The sequence below is a fragment of the Lampris incognitus genome, chromosome 19, assembly GCF_029633865.1.
Source record: "Lampris incognitus isolate fLamInc1 chromosome 19, fLamInc1.hap2, whole genome shotgun sequence".
In the NCBI taxonomy this organism is placed as follows: Eukaryota; Metazoa; Chordata; class Actinopteri; order Lampriformes; family Lampridae; genus Lampris; species Lampris incognitus.
Genome location: NC_079229.1, coordinates 23,329,203 through 23,354,822, shown reverse-complemented (window position 1 = coordinate 23,354,822; position 25,620 = coordinate 23,329,203). Strand labels below are relative to the sequence as shown.

The 25,620-nt window shown below is 45.5% G+C and overlaps 2 protein-coding genes across 2 annotated transcripts; both read left to right on the top strand.

Annotated features, from left to right (window-relative positions):
- Window positions 1–804: 804 nt before the first annotated feature.
- On the top strand, window positions 805–6,745 carry tmem108 (transmembrane protein 108). The gene is made up of 3 exons (XM_056299545.1): window positions 805–2,187; window positions 2,382–2,533; window positions 3,942–6,745. Exons 1-3 carry the CDS (start codon window positions 888–890, stop codon window positions 4,056–4,058), a joined length of 1,569 nt encoding a protein of 522 aa, XP_056155520.1. The 5' UTR covers window positions 805–887; the 3' UTR covers window positions 4,059–6,745.
- A 12,577-nt stretch (window positions 6,746–19,322) lies between these two features.
- On the top strand, window positions 19,323–23,221 carry cdv3 (carnitine deficiency-associated gene expressed in ventricle 3). Its single transcript, XM_056299403.1, has 5 exons — window positions 19,323–19,737; window positions 20,511–20,587; window positions 20,678–20,811; window positions 20,926–21,088; window positions 21,189–23,221. The coding sequence occupies exons 1-5, from the start codon at window positions 19,555–19,557 to the stop codon at window positions 21,313–21,315; spliced, it is 684 nt and encodes a 227-aa protein (XP_056155378.1). The 5' UTR covers window positions 19,323–19,554; the 3' UTR covers window positions 21,316–23,221.
- Window positions 23,222–25,620: the final 2,399 nt, after the last annotated feature.

Sequence of the window (25,620 nt, the reverse complement as noted above, 5' to 3'; positions counted from 1 at the left end):
ACGAGGCTAGGGGGCTCCTCCCAGACACCTGAGCTGTCTGTCAGCTTTAGTTGCAGTTTCACACTCTTTGTGTGTACTTACACACAAACTAAGACTTGGGAGAAAAGTTTTATAGGCTTACAGAAACGATGACACAGACAGACACACACAAACACAGGTAGTTACACACATGCTGTACAACAGAATGATCGCTTATAATGCTAGAATGGAAAAACATAATGTTGAAAATAAACAGTAGCTGATGATGGAGAGCAGAGTTGGAAGTCTTAGTCATTTGTGTCAATAACAGCTTGCTGCCACTGGTGTTTTAGACCATATCTGTATTGATATCCGACTAGATAGTTTCATATTCCCCGCACAGTATTCTTTTTTCTTTTTCTTTTTTTGGACATACATGATTTATACATGAATTTTCCTCATCCTGTATATGTGACTTTGATTCAGTGCTCTTATAGTTAGGCCTGCATGGTGTCTCACACATTTTTTTGCAGTTACAAGAACTTACAGGGAAAAAATTTCACTGCCATTGTATTAGTATCATGTATGTGACAAATTAACTCTGATTTGATTTGTTTTGAACTTATCTCATATTTGTGGTTGATCAAATTTTATTTTGCTGATGGACTATTGGTTTTAAATGAGTATACCTGTGTTGGGGGGGGGGGTCCATGTCCAGAGACCCATTGTCTCATAATCCATCTGTGTAAATAATTAATGATAATAAACAATAATTACAATAAATGTACAGATTTTCAGTCTTCTTGTTTTCTGATCGTCTCTCTCCCCTCTGTCCTTCAGGTGTTTTAGCCTTCCTAGCACTGCCAGTAGGACTGGTGTCATCAGCACAGCAGCTGTACTTTAGCCGGACTTCCCAGGACCTTGTCTCAATGCCAACCGCCCAGAGCAGCCACCCCTCCGTCCCCACCTCTTCCTACCTGGACTGGCACCAGGAAGGCTCCAACAGCGGGGAGTGGTCCTCCAAAGGAGGTGCTCAGCCTGCAGAAAACCACCTCCCCACTGTGATACTCCCCTCCCCGGGATTGTTTCATGTCACACACACACCCCACACCACTGGTTTGGCTTTTAAACACCCTCTCATACATGATACAAGTGCTGTTAGTCCAAACACTGTGAGCTCTGCTGGAATTAAACCAGATCAAGGGACTCCTAGCCCTGTGATTCGACCCCTGGAGCTGAGCTCTGGTGTTGCCGATCAGGGTCGCACATCCAAATTGGTCAAGGTAATTCAAGCCCATAACCCAGATACTGTCAGCACTAAGCAGGCCAGTGATGGCCCGAGATTTCCCAGCCCTGCTGTCCCACATAGTGAGACAAAAACTGCTGCAAGAGGAACTCCTGTGTCCAGCTCTGCCTCTGAAAGAGGAGATACACAGGAACAAGAACGAGCTGACTCCCTGGACCTCCCACAACACGTTGAGCCCTGGAGGCTGAGCATAGAGCAACCCACCAGCCCAGGCCAGCAGTATGTAACTGAGCTGCGGCCTTCCTCCTTTACTTCCTCCTCTTCCTCAGTGGACATTGAACCTGCATCAGGCCTGGCACTTAGGGAGTTTGCCCAAGGCAACTCCAGGCTGGCCAAGCCCCACACCATCACCCTGAGGGAGGTGCATGGTGACATCAACGAACCTCCCACCATGCCGTTAGTGGCAGAGCTGGAAGGCTCTGTCCCTCCTATAGCCACCCCACCCGAAAACACCACTTTACCTGCCCCAACCCTTCCATCCACCCCTGCCCTTGCCCACAAGCCCACCGATAAGACGGTACCCGATCCAACTGCCATGCCAACCAACCACACTGTAACCAACATCTCCACTGATGGGGAAGGTCACGGTAGGGATATCCCTGCCCCGTCACCTCCACCCGAGGGTAATGGCACAGATGGTGCCTTGAGGAACGTTACTGTAGATGAGGGGATCATCTTTAATGGCAGCTCTCCCGAGCTGCCTCCGTCACAGGGGAACAGTTCACCCCCCTTGGAGCCCCCATCCACAGCCAACGGGAACTTCCTGAACAGGTTGGTTCCCACCACCCCCAGAGACCCCAGGGTCCTTGGTAACAGCTCCGGTCCCACCCTGAACTCCCCGCTGTCCCGCACCACCATCTGTTTCAGCAGGATGGACATTGTATGGATCGTGCTGGCCATCAGTGTGCCCGTGTCCTCATGCTGTAAGTAATTAGCCAGAGCATTGTTATGAAGATAAAACGAGAAAGAATGAGTGCAGAAATTTCAAAAATAGCTAACTATGCCATCTCTCACCCTGACCCACTGATATGGCACCCCTGACATGACAAACACTGTGCTTTCAGGGGCTGTTGGAAGTCAGGTCTATTTCAGTATACTAACCTCTCATCTTCCCTAGCTGTGCTGCTGACCGTGTGCTGTATGAGGAGAAAGAAGAAGTCGTCAAGCCAAGAGAACAACCTGAGCTACTGGAACAATGCCATCACCATGGACTACTTCAGCAGGCATGCTGTGGAGCTGCCCAGAGAGATACACACTCTGGAGAGTGAGGTACTGACAGTTATTGGGGCTGTGACTCTGTTTCATTACTACAGGGCAATTGACAGATGTTTCCATTAGATATATACGTATATAAAAGTGATTTTTTTTTCTTTGCTGAGAAAGTCAATGAGCAGTACACTGAGTTCCTACTTCTTTGTGTTGGGTTCTCTGCAGCCGACCCTGCATGCTGAAATCCATATGAGCGGGATGAAACATAAGGGGGGGAAAAAAACAAAACCTCTGCCTATCCTCAGAATTACAGTTGTATTATAACTATGCAGTTTTGAGCAGTTTGCTAATATATTTAAAAGCGTATCTTGAGCAAAATATCAGCATTAAATCTTAAAATGTAAAGGCTGAGAAGGGAAGCAGTGCAGTTTGCTTTCCTTTAATTACAAAGTGAGTGTGTGCACGCGCGCGCATGCCATCTGTTATTAAATTGTATAACACTGCCCCCTGCTGGACCATATGTTGGTACAACCGTTTGACAGACCAACACTGCTGCGCTTCCTAATCTCATGACGTCATTTGGTATATCGTTGACTTGTTTATTTTGCTTTTTAGTTTTCTCCAGGGAGATGGTTTTACTGACCCATGCCATTTCTCATTTCTTTTATTCCCACCATCACTCTATTTCCATTCCTCTGTCATCTCTGGGTGCGACAGCAGGCTGAAGCTGAGGTCGGATCATGTTTAGGATGCTCCTGGTGACACCCAGGTTTTGTTTACCTGCTTTACTTGTCTCTGTAGAGCCGCAGTACCACCCCCACCCCTATAGCGCCCCCAGTGATAGGCAAAAGACATAGCTTTAGAATAAACCCAAATTGTCCCAAGAATGCAAAGAGAATGTTTCAGATTAGGATTTGATTGGATATTGCTGGTGTAATGTAAGTCCTTCTCTCTGACCTCTCCCGCAGAACAAATCATTTGTTTTTTGGTATTTTTGTGTTTGTTTTTGTCTCACATTCACACCTCCCCCTTGTCCTCTCTTACTGCTGACTCACCACCACATTCCTTCCATTGCTCCCTCTCTCTCTCTCTTTCTCTCTCTCTCTCTCCATCCCCTCAGCTGCATTGTTTCCTGCCTTTGTCTCTCCTCTCATGGAGCCTTTGCGCCTCCCTGCAACCCTTTGTCCATCTAGTTAGCTCTGTCAGACCTCTTTGTTCACTGTTTTTCGAAAATGGCTGAGACGCAAACAAACGAGCATTGCCTCTTTGCCAAACACCGTTACCGCTGTCTGTCTGTAGAGGGGCTAAGCTCTTAGATTCAACCAACTAATGTGTGTGCTGAACTACTGAGCCTTGACTTGTCTACCATAAAGCTGGAATCTTGAATCATTGCTGTTAATCCTGATTGTCAGACGTCTGTGTTTGTGCATGTGTGTGTGTGTTTGTGTGTGCGTGCGCGCCCTTGCAGGAGCATGACACCTGTCTACCCCCTAATGGAGACTACAGCAGCAGCAGTGTGGTCCTGGTCAACCCTTTCTGCCAAGAAACCCTCTTCATCAACAGAGACAAGGCCTCTGACATCTAGGGAGAGAGGAAGACCCTGGTGACATCACCAGTACCAGACTGTCAAAATAAAAGTTGCTCTGAAATAGCTGTCTCCCTCAATAGCTTTCTATCTCACCCCCCTCCCCACCCCCCGGCTGTCGTCGTCTATTTTATATATGTGATAAAATATCCAGAGACTCAACTTTATATTGTGTATGAGAAACACGAAGACCAGAATGAAAGAAAGAGTGATGTAAACAGACACTATTTACAATGAGGATGCACCTGCATATTTTTCTGATGTACATTTTCTATAAAAGCTTAATTGTGATAAAGGTTTTTATGTCTTTATAAAGATACAGAGTATATGTGGGTTTTGTTTCGTTGCAGTGGCTTGATGACGAGTGCACTGTGGATGTCGCCTCTCGAACCCTGGCTTTTCTGAGAGAAATGTGCTGTACAAACATTTCAGTTTCTCTTGTCTCGTTTGTTAGTTTTCTTGAGTCAAACCCAAAATCCTTAGCCTGTTGAACTTGAATTCTGCACCTGTACCTAACTGTTGGAGGGTGGGATTATGGGTTGGAGATAAAGGAATATGGAAGGTTTTTTTTTTTTTTACAAGCAAAATGAGACCCCATTAACACCTGGTTGTTATCATGCAATCTATATCTTATTATCTGGGTAATGAACAGCCTGATCATGCCCTTTGCATTTACATCTGGTATTCATGTGTTTCCTGTATCTACTTTGTGTCTGCGTTTGCAAGCAAATCCCATATTTTGCACGCACTGGGCAACGAAAACCAGCAGGCGGGAGAGTGGAAAAGCTGTCATACAGCACTAATTAAAACAAAAAACAGAAACATCCAAGGGCATTTGGGTGGCGTGGCAGTCTATTCCGCTGCCTACCAACACGTGGATCGCCGGTTCGAATCCCAGCGTTACCTCCGGCCTGTCGTGCGGTTGGGAAGCTGGGTGTGGCTATGTGTCCTGGTCGCTGCACTAGCGCCTCCTCTGGTCGGTCGGGGGCGCCTGTTCAGGGAAGGGAGGGGGAACTGGGGAGAATAGCGTGATGATCCTCCCACGCGCTACGTCCCCCTGGTGAAACTCCTCGCTGTCAGGTGAAAAGAAGCGGCTGGTGACTCCACATGTATCGGAGGAGGCCTGTGGTAGTCTGCAGTCCTCCCCGGATCGGCAGCCGTCCCGGAGCAGTGACCGGGACGGCTTGGGAGGGTGGGGTAATGGGCCGGATGCAATTGGGGGGGGGTTAAAAAAATCCAGAACGTTCACCAAATGGTCATTTTAACAGCTCGTTGGCACGAAAAACTACAAGTCATTCGCTACAATTGTGTTCGCAAGTGCGGTGACTGTTGCATTAGCGACTTGTCTACTCTGACGGCAGTGGTGCGTGCCATGATTTGATGAGTAAATGACAGGCTGAGGGAAGACCCTCAATGCATTCAGCTGCTGGCTGTGGGGATGACTCTCCCAGCCCCTGGGTGTCACTGATGCGAGCGCTTGCTGTGTATAGTATTTGCACCTAGCATCAATACGTATTTCTCTCTCATCCGGGCCAGGGCGGCACATCAATACCAGGTGTAAATGGGGCCTGAACGGCATCAAGATTTTAGCAGAAAGGAAACGGCTGTGTTACTATGAACCTTCGTTGCTGATTTGGGGTCAGCGGTCAGCAGAGGAATAGTTTCAGGGAGTAACGCATCTTTTGTCAAAATTGAAGAGGACCCCCTCCCCCCCTTATGTGTCACCAGCTTCTCTGAAGACAGACCACGTAGATGTTTCAATTCCATATATCAAGATGTTGTGGCTCTTAATATAACAGTGCATGTGCACGAGTGGTCTGTTTCTGCACGTGTGTGTGCGTGCGTGCGTGTGTGCGTGCGTGTGCGTTCAAGTGTGTGGGGAAAATTGAAATACTGTACGTTGTATGTTAACGTGCGTTGCCTCATAACCAGATAATTGTTACTAAAGACAAAATACAATATGTTGTATTACGTTTGATTCCGCTTCACCTGCTTCTAGCGCTGTATGTTTGTGTGCGTGTGTGCGTGCTTGTTCGTCTTTCTCTTGGTCTCTGTAATGTGGAGTGGATACTGGCTGCAGCTCAGTTTGTGCTTTCGGTTCCTGAGCCCTGCAGGAAACAATCAGACCAATAACCCTTCAATCTCTCCTTGCACGAGTGCATTTTTTTTCTTTATGAATTCGAGTTTAGTTGAAGAAACTGAGTGATTTTAATTTAATTGCTGGACCTGGCAAATGTAAGACGCCATCGCCATCTTGACCACTGGAAATACCGAGATCAACAAAGTATGCTGAACATTTAGCCGACTATGAGCACATATGGAGTCAGTTTCATGAGAGAAATACATTTTAATATTTTTTTCAGTTATTCTGTGGTCTCTTTTTTTTTGTATCGTGGTTTCATTTCATTACATTGCAGTTTTATTCAGTAACCAATGCTGCCTGCCTGCCTCTGTCATATCTTTAAAAGAAATGTCTGCGTTGTAAGACGATGTTCTTCATCGGTTCGGAGGGGGACGTTGAAAAGTTGTTTTGTTCACCATATTGACGCGTACTGTGATTGATGCCCACAGGCTCAACTTAGACACTTCACCAAGAGTTCAATTAGAGGGTGGAGCAGAGTTCAGCATTATGTATTTTTTGTACCGTAGCATACACTGTACTTTTTACTGCTGAGCAATAAAATAGAAGAGAAAAAAAACAACTTTAAAAATATTTATTTTCTGATTTATCTCGCTCAACTGCTCAGCCTCCCTGGGAAAGTCTACTCTAGGGTGCTGGAACGGAGGCTCCATAAAATGCAACTTGAGCGAGTGAGTGAGTGAGTGAGCGAGTGAGCGAGCGAGTGAGTGGGGGAGGGGCTCCGACCGATTGTCGAACCTCGGATCCAGGAGGAACAATGCGGATTCCGTCCTGGCCGTGGAACAACGGGTCAAGTCTTTACCCTTGCGGAAGTGCCGAGGGAGGCATTAGAGTCTCCATGTGTTCTGTGGACTTGGAGAAGGTTTACGACCGTGTATCCCGCGGCACTCTGGGGGGGGGGGTACTGCGGGAGTATGGGGTACTGGGTCAGTTGCTACAAGCCATCCGGTCTGTGTATAACCAAAGTGAGAGCTGTGTCCGTATTCTCAGCACGAAGTCAAGCACGGTTGTCCCTTGTCTCCGATTTCGATTGTCTCTTCGCAGATGATGTGGTTTTGTTGGCTTCATCAGAACGCGACCTCCAGCACTCACTGGGACTGGTTGCAGCGGAGTGTGAAATGACTGGGATGAGAGTCAGCACCTCCGAGTCTGAGGCCATGGTTCTCTACCGGAAAATGGTGGATTGCTCCCTCCGGGTTGGGGATGAGTTGTTGCCTCAAGTGAAGGAGTTCAAGTATCTCGGGGTCTTGTTCACGAGTGGGGGTAGGATGGAGGGGGAGAGTGACGGGTGGATTGGTGCAGCATCAGCAGTAATGCGGACGTTGTACCGGACCGTTGTGGTGAAGAGGGAGCTGAGCCTGGAGGCAAAGCTCTCAGTTCACCAGTCAATCTTCGTTCCAACCCTCAGCTATGGTCGTGAGCTTTGGGTAGTGATTGAAAGGGTGAGATGGCGGATACAAGCGGCTGAAGTGAGTTTCCTCTGTAGGGTGTCTGGGCTCAGCCTTAGAGATAGGGTGAGGAGCTTGGACATCTGGAGGGAGCTCGGGAGTAGAGCCACTGCTCCTTCGTGTCGAAAGGAGCCAGTTGAGGTGGTTCGGGCATTTGATTAGGATGCCTCCTGGGCGCCTTCCTTTGGAGGTTTTCCGGGCATGTCCAACTGGGAGGAGGCCCCAGGATAGACCCCGAACTCGCTGGAGGGACTACATGTACAATCTGGCCTGGGAGCGCCGTGGGATCCCCAGGAGTCTGAGGGACGTTGCTGTGGGGAGGGACATCTTGAGTGCCCTACTTAGCTTGCTGCCACCGCGACCCGACCCCGGAGAAGCGGCTGATGAATGAGTGAATGTATGGATGGATGAATGAACGAACGAACGAATGAATGAATGAACGAATTATCTTGAAAAAAACTCAATCATCAGTGGTCATGCAGCCAGATATAGTAAAAAATAATATATATATATATATATATATATATATATATATATATATATATATATATATATATATATATATATATGTTTGTGTGTGTGTGGCTCAGTGATTAGCGCGGTCACCTCACAGCAAGAAGGTCCTGGGTTCGAGCCCCGGGGTAGTCCAACCTTGGGGGTCATCCCCGGTCGTCCTGTGTGGAGTTTGCATATTCTCCCCGTGTCTGCGTGCGTTTCCTCCGGAGGCTCTGGTTTCCTCCCACATTCCAAAGACATGTAAGTCAGGTGAATTGGCAGTACTAAATTGACCCTAGGTATGAATGTGCCCTGGGATGGCCTGGCGGCCTGTCCAGGGTGTCTCCCCGCCTGCCACCCAGTGACGGCTGGGGTAGGCTCCAGAATCCCCGAGAGCAGGATAAGCGGTTCGGAAAATGTATGGATGAATATATATATATTTTTTTTTTAATTATTTATTTATTTATTGCATGATGTAAAACAAGAAAGTTCAAATTTTGCATCTTTTACCATGACTGATGAATGTATACGAAAGTCTTCAGACTATGATGACTTGCAAAAGTCGGGTGTCCAGATGGGATTTGAACAAAGCAGTACTTACCCATGCTGCTGAACACAGCATATTCATTGTTTCAGCGGACGAGAAGTCCTCTCTTTGTCCACCTTTTCTGCATCTAATCAAGAAACTTATATAAATCTAATTTTAGCTTATATTACAGCTTTTAACTCATTATTTGGTTGTCGTTGTCGTTAGTATATCTGTTGTTGCAACATAACCTTAACCATCAAGAATCTGTGATTAAAAAAATGCCCTAATATGCATGGAAGTTCAAAATCCAATGATACAGCATTAATAAAAATCTTCCACCTGATGCATGGACAGACTTTCTGCAGAAAGGGGCTTTGAAAGTCAGTTTGGGCTCAGGTTTTTCGAATAACCCATCTTTTGTGGGAATTTGCTCTTCATACTCATGCAAGAAAGTCCTTGGACTATTTGTCGAATCAGTATTTTTCTAGATATAACATACACGCATATTAGACATATTAGGCCAATACTCGAAACAAACTTCACACGATTCTAAAACCCGGGTACTTTGAAACCAGCTGTAGCCATAATATTTCATTGCATATCCCACTTGGATAAGTTAGAATAAGGAAAGGAGATTATCACACAACAATCAATATATGAATAATTCATTCTGATACACTGATGTCGAATGATCCTATGCACAACATTAGTTTGCGATGTCCCATTGAATCATAAAATGTCTCTTTACTTATTGTAAGGCATGACACTGATGTTATGATGATGTGGATGTACACAAGTGACCGTGAAGTGTGCCAGCAGGTCCCATATGGGGCTATACAGCACCTTGAAAGTTGTGAGTTTTATCTAGGTTACAAATTAAACTTACACATATTTTTCCAGTCAGTATTTGTATTGCAAACCCATATGCTCTAATTTTCAAAGTCAAACTCAATTATTAGTCAGCAGATCTTTTAAAGAAAATCAAACACTGAAACAGGCTGCTTGCATAAGTATTCAACCCCTACATATTAGTACTTGGTAGAGCCAACCTTTTGCTGCAATAACAGCCTTTTGCACACTGTTTATGAGTGATTGTCCTCAATTCTTCCTCGCAAATTTGCTCCAGGTTGTTCAGGTTAGTCGGATGACTCTTGTGAACCACAATTTTCAAACAGAGCCACAGATTCTTGAGATCTGGACTTTGACTTTGGCTTCGTAGGATATTCGCCTTTTTGTTGTTTAACCACTCCTGTGTCGCTTTGGTCTTGTGCTTGGGATCATTGTCCTGCTGAAAGGTGAAGTTTCTGCCAAGATTCAGAGTGGACGGAAGCAGGTTTTCTTGTGGTCTCTCCCTGAATTTTGCTCCATCCATTCTCCCTTACATTCTAACAAGATGCCCAGTGCCTGCTGAGGAAAAACATCCCCACAGCCTGATGCTGCCACCATCATAATTCACTGTAAGGAAGGTGTTTGTTGAGGCATGGGTAGTGTTAGGTTTGTGCCACACAGCACCTTAAATTTTGGCCAAAAAGCTCTTTCTTGGTCTCATCTGACCACAAAAACTTGTCCCATATCTTAGGTCACTTTCATGCTTTATGGCAAACTCTGAGCAACTGTCATGGCCACCGCTGTGCTTCTGCTGTGATTTCTGTGTGACTGACTGGATTCTATACATCTAATATCTCTTGAATCCTTTATTTGTCTTTGGCATACTCATAAAAATTGAGTTAAACAGAGGTTACACCACATTTATTATCAAACTGGGCCAGAAATCCAGCTCTGGGCGTGACATTTTCTCGGGCTTAGATAATCCAAGCCTCTGACCTTGTAGGCTTTATTTTTGGTTTAGAGATCCACTGGAACTAATCTTTATATTACCATGCCACCCACAGGACGCTCCAACAATTCAGAGGAGACTATCTCCATGCATGGAGATGGTCTCCTCTGAATTGAATTACTTGATGCATGAAGGTGCATGAATTACTTGAGCAGCAAAAGGACTTCTATAAAAAAAAATTCTTGATCAACAGGAGAAAAATTTTCAAATCCTGTGTTTAAATCCTTGTTTATTCCTGCAGCAAAAGAGTTGGGGAGTTGCTGAGGGAAGTCCATGACCTCAGAGTTAGTCAGGAATTCACTCAAAAGGAATTTAAAGACTTTAAAAACTACTATAAAACACGAGATGATACCTGCAAACAGTCTGCAAACGTGTCTTGATGCATGCTCAGTAATCCAGGTAAGAAAATCAAAGAAGGTTGAATCAGTTCATCTGGATACAACGTTGATTGACAGATACGTTTCATCACTCATATAAGTGAAATCTTCAGTCTAAAACTGACTGCAGGTATCCCCAACCCTTATAAACAATACGGTTGCATAACGACCGAAACCAACAACCAGTTTCATATGCAAATATGGTGTGACCATTAACTGGAGTTTCAATGGCCATGTCTAATATTCACAGAGGATTAGGAAATGTTTGCAATCACAAATAGGAAATGTTTGCAATCACAGCATTGTAAGATGGTGACAGATGCGTAACGACGGAAACCAGCGACCAGTTACATGTGCAAATATTGGTGTAAACATTAACTAGACTTTCGATGGCCATGTGTACTTTTCACAGATGATTTGGGAACGTTTGCAGCCACAGCATTGTAAGATGGTGACAGACGCACTCTTAGCCCCCCCCCCTTTCAGGGATGGTCGTGCCCCTCTTGCGCATGAAACTGGCCGTTGGTTCCGATCGCTGTGCATCTGTCGCCATCTTGCGGTGGTCTGAGGGCGCGATGAGCAAGGTCAACCTGGGTTGTGAGGGAAGCCGTTCGTGCCGAATACCTTGACCAGGAAGGATTCCATAAAGGAGGAGGGACGCCTGCCCTCATTTTATTTTTATTTTCTGGGAGACCAACAACTCTAATATTCTGCCCCCTGATCTGTTTTCCTGATCATCCAGACGAGCGTCTCTTCTCGTTTTCAGCCTTCAGGTCCGCATAGGAGCGCTCCAGTGTAGCGGCTCTGATTTCCACGTTGTTCAAACCGTTTTCCACTTCTGGGGTTTTCACTACACGAGAGGAGACTGTGGACTGCAATGTGGCGGCTGTGCTTCGGAGCTCAGAAAGGATTTCGTCCCTCACGGTGTCGAGCATTCCCTTCAAATCGCCACGGGTACGTCGCTGAGGGTTAGCGGCTGTAGCTTCAGGGCTAGCTTTAGCCTCTGTAGCTTTCAGGCTAGCATTAGCTTCTGTAGCTTTGCTTGTGGCGGGCCGTGTGGTATGGTTATCGTTAGCCTAGGCCGCGTGTTAGCAATACGTGAGGAGCGCCGCCATAACACCGGAACACTCAAAAAAAATTTCTTTTAATTTTTACTTTGTTACTGTAACCGGTTATTTTTTTGCACGGTGCGTAATTCGAAACGAGGTGTACTGCACCACAAGGCGACATCACTAACCGCTCGACTAAAGTGTCAGACCCGTTAGCTAGGGGCTAACGTGTCTTATTAGTAGTTTACAGTCGTCACCCTCTCCCGGAAGCGCGCCCTCGCGCTTTGTTGTTCCCGCGCTCCGAAGAGACTTCTGAGGATCTGCACACTTCCGGATCCCACCGCTGCCACCAATGTAACGGGTTATTTTCTTGCCCGGTGCGGGATTCGATACGAGGTGTACTGCATCACAAGGCGACATCGCTAACCGCTCGGCTAAAGGGTCAGACCCGGTAGCTAGGGATTAACGTGTCTTATTAGTAGTTTACATTACTAACCATGTGTATTTAATTATCAGAGTATCATTGAGATTAGCAAAATTAAACGTGAAAGATATACTAACTGAACAAACGAACAAAACACAAAAAAACGTAAACGAAGAAATAAGTTAAGAAGGTGTGATTCTATGGCTGGGGTCTCTAGTAGATGACCCTGGGGTGAGCTAGAGGAAGCGTCTGGCGGTGGGGGAGAGCCTCTCCTGCCTCTGGGCTGAGGGCCCCCACCGCAGCACCCAAAAAAGTAAAAGAAAAAGTCTCTGTCCATTACACAGGAGTTACTTCCTTGAGTATTCGGCAGCAGCCATGCCAACATGTACCCTGGTTCTGCTGAATGACAGACGCGAAGCAGATGTGGACTTGGTTGGGAGACCTATTGGGAAAACTTAAGTTGCTGCTGGAAGTGGTGTTGGTTGGCCAGCAGGGGGCAGTCTTCTCTCTGCTCCTAATAAAACAAATCCTAATGCCCCAGCTCTGACGGGGACACTTGTTAGAGCTGCCGTCCTTCGGATGAGATGTTAAACCATGGTTCTGACTCATTTTGGTTATTAAATATCCCATGGCGCTTGTCGGCCAAAATTCCCAACCTGGCTCTCTATTTTGCCACTTAATCATCCCCCTGGGTAGCTGGCTCAGCGATTTCCCCCCCTCCACCTCACGCTGATGTGTTTACGTTTATGTTTATTTAGATTCTCATTAGCTGTTACGCAAAACAACAGCTACTCTTCCTGGGGTCCACATTAAAAACATCCTACAACAATTTCCATGTATACGCATGCTTTCACATGCATGCATACATAAATAAACACTATTGGATCATTAAATTCAATTCATCCCCCACCCCATCCCACCCACCTCAATTAAACCAGCATTATTAGAGAAGTGAAACACATAACCCCCCCCCACACACACACACACACACTTACAGTACCATCTATCACAGAATACTCCTACCAACTGCTTTGAGCTACATATTTCAGAATAAAAATATAAAAAGTTATGTATGTCTGTACCCAAAAATAACTCATTAAGTTGCTTTTGAAAACTTTCTTTACTTGTTGCTTGAGTAATAACGTATGGCAACCTATTCCGCTGTGAAACGGCCCTATACATAGCAGTTCTTTTCATTGCATTTGTTCTGGGTTTAGGAATTGTAACATGACCCTTGCTTACTTGTCTTGTTCCATGTTCATGTCTGTCCTGGGAAAAAGTTATTCTTGAGTACAGGCAATAGGGTTGTTTTGACACAGCTATATTCCTGAATAACATTAGAAGACTGCGTGTGGTGAACGTTTTGGTGCAAAAATGGCTGCCGTGCATCACCCAGGCGGGTGCTGAACTGGTGGCGGTTGGAGATTTGTTTCCCCCCTTCACTGTGAAGTGCTTTGGGTATCAAGATAAAGTGCTATATAAATGTAGTCCATTATTATTATTATTATTATTATTATTATTATTATTATTATTATATCATTCCTGCTATGTATATTCTCATTTAGATGGGGAAAAAGGTGTGAATGGAAAAAAATCAAATGCACATTAAAATGTTTATTTCTTAAAATGAATATAACACTATTTATTTTGGATTCTTTTTAGCTTAAAAACACTTTTAAAGTCAGCCAAAACTTACGCCTCTTCTGGAAGTGATGAGAGCTGTCTTCTGAAAACGTGCAGTCTCTCCCTGATGTTCCTCTCTCACTCCTCTCCCGTTCCCCGCTGTCTTGGTCCTCCCACCGCTCTGCAGGTGGAGTGGGATAGCTGCTCAGCCAGGCTCTCCCTCAGTGTGATCATGCTGATGGGCAGACGATGCCAAGCAGCTCTGTAGTTGGGGGGGGGGGTCATTATGTCGTTGTCTGTTCTGGTTGGTGTGTTAAATAAAAGAGCACTCCCGGGGTCGTACAGTATATGGGCACAGGAGTTGCGAATAAAAAGAGATCTCTGGACTCATTCTTCCATGCCAGCTTGCTACATTGGTGTCAGAAGTGGAATTGAGTTGAAGAATAGAGAGGGAGATCCAGAGACTGGAGCGGGACATTGAGCAGACCCACTGGTACTAGAAAACTTGGCGTGGCAAAAGACGGAGCCTGCCAGAGATTATCAGCTCATGGCTCCAGTGCATTGCGGCCCCACTGCACCCTAGAGGCCAGGAGGGCCTATACAGGGGAATGCCTGCTACCCACCCCCACCGACCACCCCCTAGCGACCGAGAGAGATGCTGCGCATAGAACATCGGCCCAAGTAGAACAGGATGATATAGCTAGAGCCGTACCTCTCGCAAGTCCAATAAGCGGCATGGCACAGCGGATGGAGCAACGAGGAAGCTGCCATCCACCTGGCTCTGGCGTCGGAGGGAAAGGCTTTGCAGATGCTCCTTGACTTAGCCCCAGGAGAGCAGTGGGACCTCCAAGCCCTGACCACGGCACTGGAGAGGTGACTTGGGCAACGACTCTTCACTGACCAGAGCAGGGAGCAACTAGCCCATCGCTGTCACTGAGAGGGAGAGAGCCTGTGTACATTCGCCACAAATGTGCAGCTACATGCCCAACATGGTTACCCACAATTCAACACAACTGCCCAAGAGGAGCTGGCCCTCCATGCTTTCCTGCAGGGGCTCACACCAGAGTGGTTGCACTAGCATGTTCGCCTCGCCATGCCCCAGTCCCTCAGTGAGGCTCTCTGCAAAGCAGAAAGGGCAGAGGTGGTACTCTCCACACGGCTTACCCAGCAGAAGGCCCACCTTCTCCGACTACACGTCAGGTTGGCTGACAATGATGAGGAAAAGGTAGAAGAGGTCTACCAAGTTCGGCTTCCAGTACATAGTCTCAGCAATGGCGTCCAACATCCAGGCGACATCCACCTCGGCTGCCTGACCACTGTTACCAATGTGATGAGCCTGGTCACATAGCCTGCGACTGCCCAGCACCGGCAACGAAACCCAGAGTCACCCGGCCAGCGGGGAAACGAGGGCAGAGTGTCCTAGTGAGGGGACTGCCACTCCAGTCTCCACCCCCCCTTCAAGGCCGATGCATGCTGGTTTGCCACCTAGGTTACACCAAAGGACTGTGTCTGGACTGTCAAGTCAATGGTTGATCCTGTCAGGCCCTGGTAGACACAGGGTCTACCATTTCCCTGGTGCAACCTGGCATCCTCCCAGGAACCACCGACCCACTCTTGGTGGCATGGTCGCCAGCCAACTCCCAGCTGATGATGGTGACAGGAGAGAAGGCTGGCATGAGAGGGAAGCAGTCACTGCAAGTACAGGCTGGAGACCAGGAGCTGGTGTACTAGTTCTGGCTCGCCAACATCCAAGACCCGTGCATTATTGGCCTGGACCTGCTGACATGGTGGGGAGCCCGTGTTATTGTGCTGGAGGCAACCATCACCCTTGGCACAAAGACTGTGGCACTCCGGTCTGGCTGGGGGAGGAGCGGGCTCAGAGACCAGCGAGCCAGTCGCTGAGCAGTCACTGCTCAGCAGGAACAGAGCCCTGGTGCAGTATTGGAGTGCCGCTGCAGGAGGAACGAGGCCAGATGACGCCAACGGTGATGGCTGTTCAGACTGCCAGGAGAGGTGGTTCCCATTGACCACGCAGGAACTGAGGCAGCAGCAGAAGGGCCCGAGGTAAAGGCCTACCACTCTCAATGGGGCAACTTCGAGCTCCATGACGGGTTGGGGTACCAAAGGTGACAAGCTCTCAGATAAGGGAGCAACCACCTGCAGCTATTGGTGCCCCATATGCTCCGTCCCCAGGTTCTCCAGATGGTCCATGGCTCAGTGGGGGTGGGGCACTATGGGCACACCAAGATCCTCCACCGCTTCAGGGGGCGGTTCTACTGGCCTGGCTGTCAACGAGACCTGGACCTGCACGTGCACTGCTGCGATTCCTGCGCCTGCCGGGCCTGGGCTTGCTCCGAAGTGGGGCAGAAGCGGGCCTATGACACACAGTGCTTTGGGCAGTCTGTTTGCCAGTGGTGGCACCCTGGAGATTTGGGGGACTGTGTTGGATGATGGGGTCGTCGAGGGTGACTGACCCCTCACGTGAGGGCTAGTATTGTTAGTATTAATGTTAGGTTTAGTATTGTTCTGATCCCGAGGTGGCTGACCTCTATTATCTATCTATCCACCTCTGTTACTCTACCCTGTTGATGTCTTTTTTTTACCCTCTTTGCTGCTATCTACACCTGAATGTGCCCTCAGGAACAAATAAAAGTTATCTTTTCTATGTAGCGACCGGGGTAGCCGGTCACTCTGACTGTCAGTGGAGCTGCGCTGGGGGAGTGCACGGACTCATGGGACGACTGTCAGTGTTCGAGTTGGGATTGTTGTTGATTGTGGGTTTGACTTGGGCTGGGTAGAGGACTGTTACTGACTGACCTTAGGACTGTGATTTAGACTGATGTCGCCAGTTGCGGCTTGGGGAGGGGGGGTCATTATGCTGTTGTCTGTTCTGGCTGGTGTGTAAATAATATAGCACTCTCGGGGTTGTGTAGTACTGATGAGATGGCACAGGTGCTCATCCAGGCTCTGGTCATCTCCCGGCTGGACTACGGCAACTCCCTCCTTGCTGGCGTCCCAGCGTCAGCCATCAGACCTCTGGAGCTTGTTCAGAACACTGCAGCTCATCTGATGTTCAACCGCCCTAAGTTCTCCCACACAACTCCCCTTCTCATGTCCCTACACTGGCTCCCAGTAGCTGCTCGCATCCAGTTTAAGACTCTGGTGCTAGCCTACAGGGCAGTGAAAGGAACAGCTCCTTCCTATCTCCAGGCCATGGTCAAGCCCTACACCCCCACCCGACCACTTCGCTCTGCTGCCTCGGGACACCTGGTTGCCCCGTCGCTTAGAGGCCCCTGCTGCCGATCGACCCGGTCATGGCTCTTTTCCGTCCTGGCCCCACAGTGGTGGAATGAACTCCCCACTGATGTCAGGACAGCGGAGTTGCTGCCCATCTTTCGGCGCAGGTTGAAAACTCACCTCTTCAAGAACTACTACGCTGTTACTTGCTCTTAGCACTTATTGTATTCACTCATTTATTAAAAAAAATACATCTTTTTCTTGCACTTTTACTTTAGAACCGATTTTGCTCTTAGATGCTTGTTTAGAGAGAAGATGCACTTATGACCTCTGATGACTAGTAGTTATCCTGATTTCCTACGTTAAATGCACTTATTGTAAGTCGCTTTGGATAAAAGCGTCGGCTAAATGACTGTAATGTAATGTAGTGTATGGGGCACGGGAGTTGCGATTAAAAGGAGATCTCTGCTTAATTAAACTGCATCAGATATCAAACAAGGGCAATCTTAAGACTCCAGAGTCACCCTAGAGCAGACTTCTTCAGATATTTGCAACTAAGACATTTTCTTAGTACACAAAAAGAATGGGAAAAAGTCATAAAATCTACCCCAATAGAAAATTATCTCATTGAATTGCAAATGGGAGATGAAGAGAGGAGACAATTTGTAAACTACAAATATTTTTGTCTATGAACCAAGATAGCTCTTTAAATATAAAGCAGAATTGGGAATCAGAATTAAACATGGATATAACACAGGATACCTGGAAGGAAATATGCACAGAAGCAAACCTAGTAACAAATTCAAACACATGGAGGGAATTTAAATGGAAAGTAATCGCTAGATATTTTCGAACGCCAGAGATAGTGTCAAAGATGTTTCCAACACACATCAGTTCATGTTGGAGAAACTGTGGAGCATAAATGGGAAACCATACTCACATTTTTGGCTATGCCTTAAGTTACATGTCTTTTGGAAAGAGGTATTTGATGCTCTTAAAGAAGTGTTCCAGCAGAATATCCCACAAGATCCTACGGTGGCACTACTGGGAGTAATATCTGATGGTTTAGAGGGGAGGTCTAAGAAATATCTCCTAGGAATACTACTGACAGCAGCCCTGAAGTGTATTACAATTAAATGGATGAAACCAGACCCCCATCCCCACTACCACCACCACCACCACATATAACTTATGGATCCAAAAGTTGTGGAATGTCTACCATATGGAGCAAATAACATATTTATTAAAGCTCCAAAAATGTACATTTACTAAGTGGTGGGGCCCTGTCATGGATTTACTAATACAGTGAGGTTTTTATTCTCTTCTCTCACTTTCAACTTTCTTTTGTTGTTTCTCTTGTTTATAACATATCCCTTGTTTATGTGGCTATTACTTTGGAGTGGATCTTTTTTGTTGTTTGTCTACTTAATATGTGAAAGTCAATGTGATGAATGTATAGATACAGCTGGAAAAGGAAAAGTCTTTGTATGAAAATATATTGTAATATTGTTTAAAACTAAATCAAAATTAAGTTTAAAAAAAGAGAGAGAGAGAGATCTCTGCCTCTCGACTCATTCTTCCACGCCGGCTCGCCACAATATCTTGTAAGAAAAATAAACAATAACAATGTCACTTTTACATAGTACATTTTGAGGGCCAGTCTTTTAACATACAGTATTACGCAGAACAAAATCTGTCATTTTTAATTCAGACAAATCTGACATTTTCGAGGGGGTTGAATACTTTTGCAAGGCACTTTATACCAAGATTGAAATATTGCTTGAAAACTTGAAAACAAATGAACCTTGTACAAAAAACAGGCAATATTTTCTGAAATCGTGCAGTCAAGAGTTATACAAATACAATACAGATTTATACACCAAAAAATATGATTAAAATCTTATGGCAGACATACTTTTTATTCACGTGAAATTTGAATGAATCTAAAAAAAAAATCGTATCAAAAAAATCTTGAATCCCGGGTAGGTAGCTCCGCTGTGTGTGTTTAAATGTACGACGTTGTTGATTGGTTTATTCGCCTCATCAAACCTGAGTCACTTCTTTTTTATATCCGGGATATTGGAAGAAGTACTTCCGGGGAACGGTGAAGATTTGTTAAACAGTCCGTACATCGCATGGCTGATAGCTAGCAAGAAACCCAATCTAGACAGGCTAGCGGGGTGGACATTTTCAACCGTCTCTGAACAGGTCGGGCTGTTTAGAAAAGCGGTGATCCCGCGTCAGTAAACCGACTCAAACCGCTGTCACCACTCTCCGTCTCCAGACTTGTCATTGCTAGGTTATCTAACTAGCCGAAAGCGACGTTGCTCTTTGAAAATGGCGGATGTAACAGAGAAGAGTCTGGACGATTTCTTTGCCAAGAGGGATAAAAAGAAGAAGAAAGAAAAGGGAAAACCCAAGGACTCCGCCGCCGGGCCGGTACCAGTCGTAGTAAAAAAAACCAAGAGGGAAAAGGAGAAGTATGTGAAGAACGAGAATCAGGACGCTCAGATTGAGAAGGTAATACGTTTCAGAGACCGGTCCGCCCGCACGGGCGGCTGGTGTTCTGTCGATGTGCTCATCGAGATGTGCTACTTAGCGGTTCTGCGCATGGTAAGGCGAGGTTAGGGTTAGACTGCTATCTGTTCTCGCTACGGTAGCATTTTTCGACAAGGCAGCATAAATCGTCAGAACACCGGCTTGGAATAGCTGTTCCAAGTCAGGGGCCGTTAACACCGGCTGACATTAACGTTAACATCGACCCCTGTGTCTCATATTTTATTTTATTTTTTAAACAATCGAATCCTCACAGACCGCTGAAGCCATTTAATGTCCGGACATAGATAGGGCGATGACATAAACCACATGCATCAGTGTGGTTACGGTGCCATCTTTAGAACTCAGGTTTGTCTCACACGTTAGCATTTACAGTCAGCCTTTCATAGCGTGGAGAGGTTGTCATTCTCTTGGACCCGAGAGTCCTCTGCCTTTCTAGGCCGCGCCGCCATTGCAATATGGTACTGAGGCTGACAGCGTCAACGGGTTTTTATGTTGACGTAGACTGTCGATCTGTTCCCAAGACGTCTTGTTATACAAATTAGAAACGCGAGGCTGGCTTTCCCCGCTGTCTTGAAACCATCTGGACACTTACTGTCTCCAGCTGTTTATGAATGATAATGATAATGTTCTGCTCTTAGGGTATATTGAGAGATTGTGATATGATCAAAATAAGTTTTTATAGTAATTATTGATTATTCTATCATAAGAGAGATTACTGTTCTCTGTCTATATAGGAGGATGAGGAGTGGAAGGAATTTGAGCAGAGGGAAGTGGACTACAGTGGGCTTCGGCTGCAAGCTTTACAGATCAGGTGAGGTTTGGATGAGCTCAGCTTTATCCTCTGTGTCGTACATGTGTACTCTGCTTGATTGTGACTGTCTAATACTGTGGTTGTTTGCAGTGATGAGAAGGAAGAAGAAGAGTATGAGAAAGAGGAGGTTGGTGAGGATGGAGAGATAATTCTTGTCAGTGGAGACAAAGTGTCTGGGCCCTGGAACAAATCTGGCTCTGCACCTGCCCCTGCTCCACCTGTAGGTGTGTAAATCAACTCAGAACCCAGATAACAATCTCTACCCAGTGACTTTAAACCTTTTAGTTGGCTGTATCATGATTTTTCTTTTCCTGAAAGTGATGTATCTCTGTCTACAGAGGAACCTGAGGTACCTGAGGCCAAACCAACTGGTGTATATCGCCCCCCTGGGGCCCGGCTGACTACCACTAAACGAGGCCCTGCCCAAGGTCCCCCTGAAATCTACAGTGACACACAGTTCCCCTCTCTGTTGGCCACCGCCAAGCATGTGGAAACACGCAAGTGAGTGGATCTTCAGTAATTAATTCTTGTGTCAAGCAATGTACATTCAAGAAAGATTTGTTTGTACTACAGAGTAGTTGAAGTTGTTTGTGTTTTGTAGGGACAGAGAAATGGAGAAGACCTTTGAGGTGGTGAAACACAAGAACCGCGGCCGAGAAGAAACCAGTGGTGCTTCTATGCAGCATTTGCAGCTTGACAACCAGTATGCCATCTTGGGGGATAAGTAGACCATGTCTCCCTGGCCCCTCCAGCGTGGTCCTGCCCAGCCCCTCAGCAGCAAAGCTGAACTCCAGCTGCGTGGACTGCAGTCCTGACAAATCTCTTGCTGCCACCATCTCCACACTTTTTTCTCTCTTGCTCTCTCGCTCTCTCTCTATCTCTCTCTTTGTCTCTGTCTCTCTCTCTCTCTGTCTCTCTCTCTGTCTCTCTCTCTCTCTCTCTCTCTCTGTCTCTCTCACTCACTCACTCACTCACATATACATACACACACACACACACACACACACACACACACACACACACACACACACACACACACACACAATCTTCATCTTCTCTATAGAAATACCACTACAGCACATACAATGACACTCCCATCATCTAGATAACTGATACATGACATACACAAGCACTTGGTTGGCAAAACTGAGCGACTGCATCTGAAGGGGCTGTTGCAACAGGGAGTGATTGAAAAGGATATGGCAAAACTACATGATACACCCATATGTACGACACTGCAGCAACAAAAAAAATGACAACAGAGTTGCCATTTGTGGATTTTACTCAGAGCAGCAGTTGTGTGTTGCAACTTCTCTCCGGACTTCAACTTGCTTTGATAAAGCCACAGAGGATCGACAATGACCTTAGGCAAGATGATTTAACGAACTTCTGTTAAGAAAAAAATATATATTTTTTTTGCTAGATCGATATAACCCGATCGCACATTGTATTTTGGGGGTGTGTTTGAGGTGCGGTTTGGTCACAAGAGGGGGAGACTACCTCAGCGTCATAGCTGTGGTGACTATGTGGACAGAGACTTGAGCTTCTCACTGTGGTGGTGAACGGGGCGCAAACACCAAATCCCCCCAAATCAAAATGACCGCTGGCCTCTTTAATTTAGAAACTTGAAGTTTTTTTTCTTTTATTTCCATTATGATGAGACTGCAAAGATCTATGAACGAGTGAAAGGTGGTCCTCATTTAGAAATACTATTTAAAGTGGCCTTACTGTTAGAGAGCGTCTGCTTTGTCATCCAGAGAGAAACATGCTTGTCATCTCATGGGCTGTTCCCTGCCTCTGGATCTGACCACTTTGGGGAAAAAATTCTTCTGTTTCAAGAATGTAGTGTTGTAGTTTGCTTGATAATTACAGCTACTAACTGTCCTTCATATCCACTGTTCCATTCTGCTACCCTTATTTCATCTTGGTTTCTCAAACATCAGCAAAAGTGTAGTTTTTTCCCCTTCTAATCCAAAGTTGTTCCTTTGATGACTGACTTTCTCAAATTCTGTCAAGTTAAGCTTTGTCAAAACATCTTGATAATGTCTTTGCCCTTTTGTGCGTCCACTGTGAAAATAGAAAATGTTTTTTGATGTTTCAACAAGAAGTGCACAATCTGTAGTAATTGACACAGAGAACAGATTGCTTTTTACCATTGGTACTTTTTACACCATTTTAGGCCCTTGCATTACAGTGCAATTAACCCTGCAAAAACAATCCCACAGCTTCTGTTAAATGGCAGTCATCCACAGTTTTAAAGACATGTTTTATCAAGGCAAGCATTTCCACGCCCTCTTTTGAAATTGACAACTTGTGCGTAATTTTGGTTCCATAGTTTCAGTGTCTGTCCTTCTTTGATTAGGCCTACACATTGCCATCAAACCAGCAGACCATCATCCTCTCATAAAACAATGGATCACCAGGTCAATGGGCTTGTAGAACTGTGGTTAAGATTAAATAAAACAGATTTGTTGTGTTTTGTTCCCAACCATAAAAGATGTCAGGGAGCACTGTGCCCTTCCAGATAACTTGGTACACGTAATCATTACATGTCTGATCAGAAGAGTTAATTGGAAAGAAGTAAAAAAAAAACCCAAAATAAATAAAGTGACCCTTGTGATTGATGTCTCATCTGAATTTTTGAACAGGAAAAATATTTTACATTTCATTTGACCATGATCAAGACTGGTGAATAAATGAGCCGTTGACAATGATCTTCTCACTCAATACATGAAAAGTTTTATTTCTTTTAGAGTAGATAGGTTTGTACCAAAACAATTTATCATGGGACCAGTTTTCATCCTGTAGACAGTCTGGTTTACCATTATTTTTGTATGGTTTCGTTTCAGTTGAATTCAGGCCCTCTGTTGTGTCTCTTCTCCATGTTGGTCTGGTTCCACGTCTGGTTTCACTGTGGAAGCTGCAATGAAAGTTTAGGTTCCAAAGTAGAATGTCACAACCAACAGCTGTATCTCTCATTCATACACACACATTATTGTGATAGTTTTATTAGTAGCATCAAAATTTTCCAAGACTAGGTTATTATCCAGACTTGAATATTGTTTCGTCACTGGTCCTGAACACTATCAGTAACATTTGTGGACGCAACATATTTGACCTATAATACCGCCTTGTAATAAGTTGCATAATTGGATAGAGAGGAGCAACTACATTATTTAGATATGTAGTTGTACAGTGGTATTTAACACCCATATCTGTAAAAACCAGTGCTGAAAAAAAATTGATTAAAAGACTTGTGTAAATACATAGGTATAAGGGATAGAGATTTTGGCGCATCAAGGTATAAACATTAGGAATGATGTATGCTGATCATTTCCTTACCAGAAGATACTTCATCTGGATTAGGGCCAAAACCATCGCTGTTTTCAAGGAGGATTGTGTGACCAACTAGCCACTGAGAGAGAAATACGTTTAAGAAATGTAATGACTCCACAGCAGCATCAACATTTTTCATAATAAACTTTTTTATGACATCAAAAGTTACCAAATGCCTGACTACACTAAAAAAATTGAGTAATAACTAAAAAGTGATGCTTTCACAGACAGTAGATCAAATCCATAAAAATGTGCTTTACCCTGGGACTCAAAGGTCCACTAAGCAATTTATTAGGCCAAAAAAAAAAGTAAGATATGTGTTCAAAATAAATTTATATTTATCAGATGTGTTTAAAATAATGTACACTCAAGACTGAAAATGTTTAATATTTTAAGAATATGGCCTGGCGGCCTGTCCAGGGTGTCTCCTCTCCTGCCGCCCAATGACTGCTGGAATAGGCTCCAGCATTCCTGTGACCCCGAGAGCAGGATAAGCGGTTCAGATAATGGCTGGCTGGCTGGATGGATGGATGGATTCGGCATAGCCATGCTCAGACCATGTGACCAGAAGGGTTCGCTCCCCCTCGTGGGTGAGCTTTGCGCTCATTGGCTAAAGCAGCTAACATTTACGGAAGTCCCTTGCCCGCTCAGCGCAACGGGGGCATCTGATAAGGTTAGGCCGGGGTCGGGGTCAAGGTTAACAGTACTATGTTAAAACCTAGTATATCGCTGGACCGCGACTATATTTATTAAACGGCTGTTTTTGCTTGACTATTTTTTAAAAGCGGCTGTTTTGACATCGGTTCCGTGAACAGCTGATGACGTGAGAAAGCTGTTCACGTGGCCAGTGGGAAAACTCCAACTGGGCCTTAAGACCGTTGGTTAAACTCCAGCACTCACTCACGGACAAGCGCATGTGCCAAAAGTGGTAAACTCGGAGATGGTTAAGGTGGCGTCAACCAGGTGGAATCGCCTACGAATTGGGAGACCCGTGAGCGCCTTACTAGTCAAGTATGGAGGACAGGCGATGTACCATACCGTCAGCGGGGGGGATCAGGCCCGAAAAGATGAGAAGTCGAACGGGACTTCGTGAGCAAGGAAGAAACGAGGGTGAATATTGTGGCGTTTCTCAAGATGGATTTCCGAGTGATGCTGCTTGATTTCTGTTGGACAGGTAACTAAAATGGTCATTCTTCGACGCCTCCGTGTGTTCAAATACTGTACGTGAATGAGAACGATAGGTCAGATGAGTCGGCCCAGCTGCGCCAGTAGGCGTCAGTAGAGAGCAATAACGACGTCATATCGGAATATTTGAAAAGGCATGAAAGGAATCCCCAGCAGAAAATCCAACGAGAAATCGCTTGTCAACCCAAGCATATCCAGCTGCAGCCGCAGTACGGTCTACACCAGTGGTTCTCAACCTTTTTGGGGTCCTGGACCCCCTGCGTATTTTTGATCTACCCTGAGGACCCCTCCACCTGATCTTGGGGGAGGGGGGTTGCAATTTGATAGAAACAGTAGAAACTGCATTTTAAATTGCATTATAGCATTTATTCACTCTTTGGGGCAAAAATAAGAGCTTTCAGTTGTAACTTAGATGTAGTTAACAAAACAGAATTCTTATGCAGTAACTTTCAGATATATGTAACAAAACAGAATATGTATTCAGTAACTTTAAAATATATGTAACAACAGAA

What these genes read in the sequence shown, in the direction of transcription:
- tmem108 (XM_056299545.1), top strand. Translation starts at nt 888, where the DNA reads ATGCCAACCGCCCAGAGCAGCCACCCCTCCGTCCCCACCTCTTCCTAC. An exon ending in TGTGCCCGTGTCCTCATGCT is followed by an intron (nt 2,188 to 2,381) that starts GTAAGTAATTAG and finishes CATCTTCCCTAG; the next exon opens with CTGTGCTGCTGACCGTGTGC. An exon ending in TACACACTCTGGAGAGTGAG is followed by an intron (nt 2,534 to 3,941) that starts GTACTGACAGTT and finishes GCGCCCTTGCAG; the next exon opens with GAGCATGACACCTGTCTACC.
- cdv3 (XM_056299403.1), top strand. Translation starts at nt 19,555, where the DNA reads ATGGCGGATGTAACAGAGAAGAGTCTGGACGATTTCTTTGCCAAGAGG. An exon ending in AGGACGCTCAGATTGAGAAG is followed by an intron (nt 19,738 to 20,510) that starts GTAATACGTTTC and finishes CTGTCTATATAG; the next exon opens with GAGGATGAGGAGTGGAAGGA. An exon ending in TGCCCCTGCTCCACCTGTAG is followed by an intron (nt 20,812 to 20,925) that starts GTGTGTAAATCA and finishes CTCTGTCTACAG; the next exon opens with AGGAACCTGAGGTACCTGAG.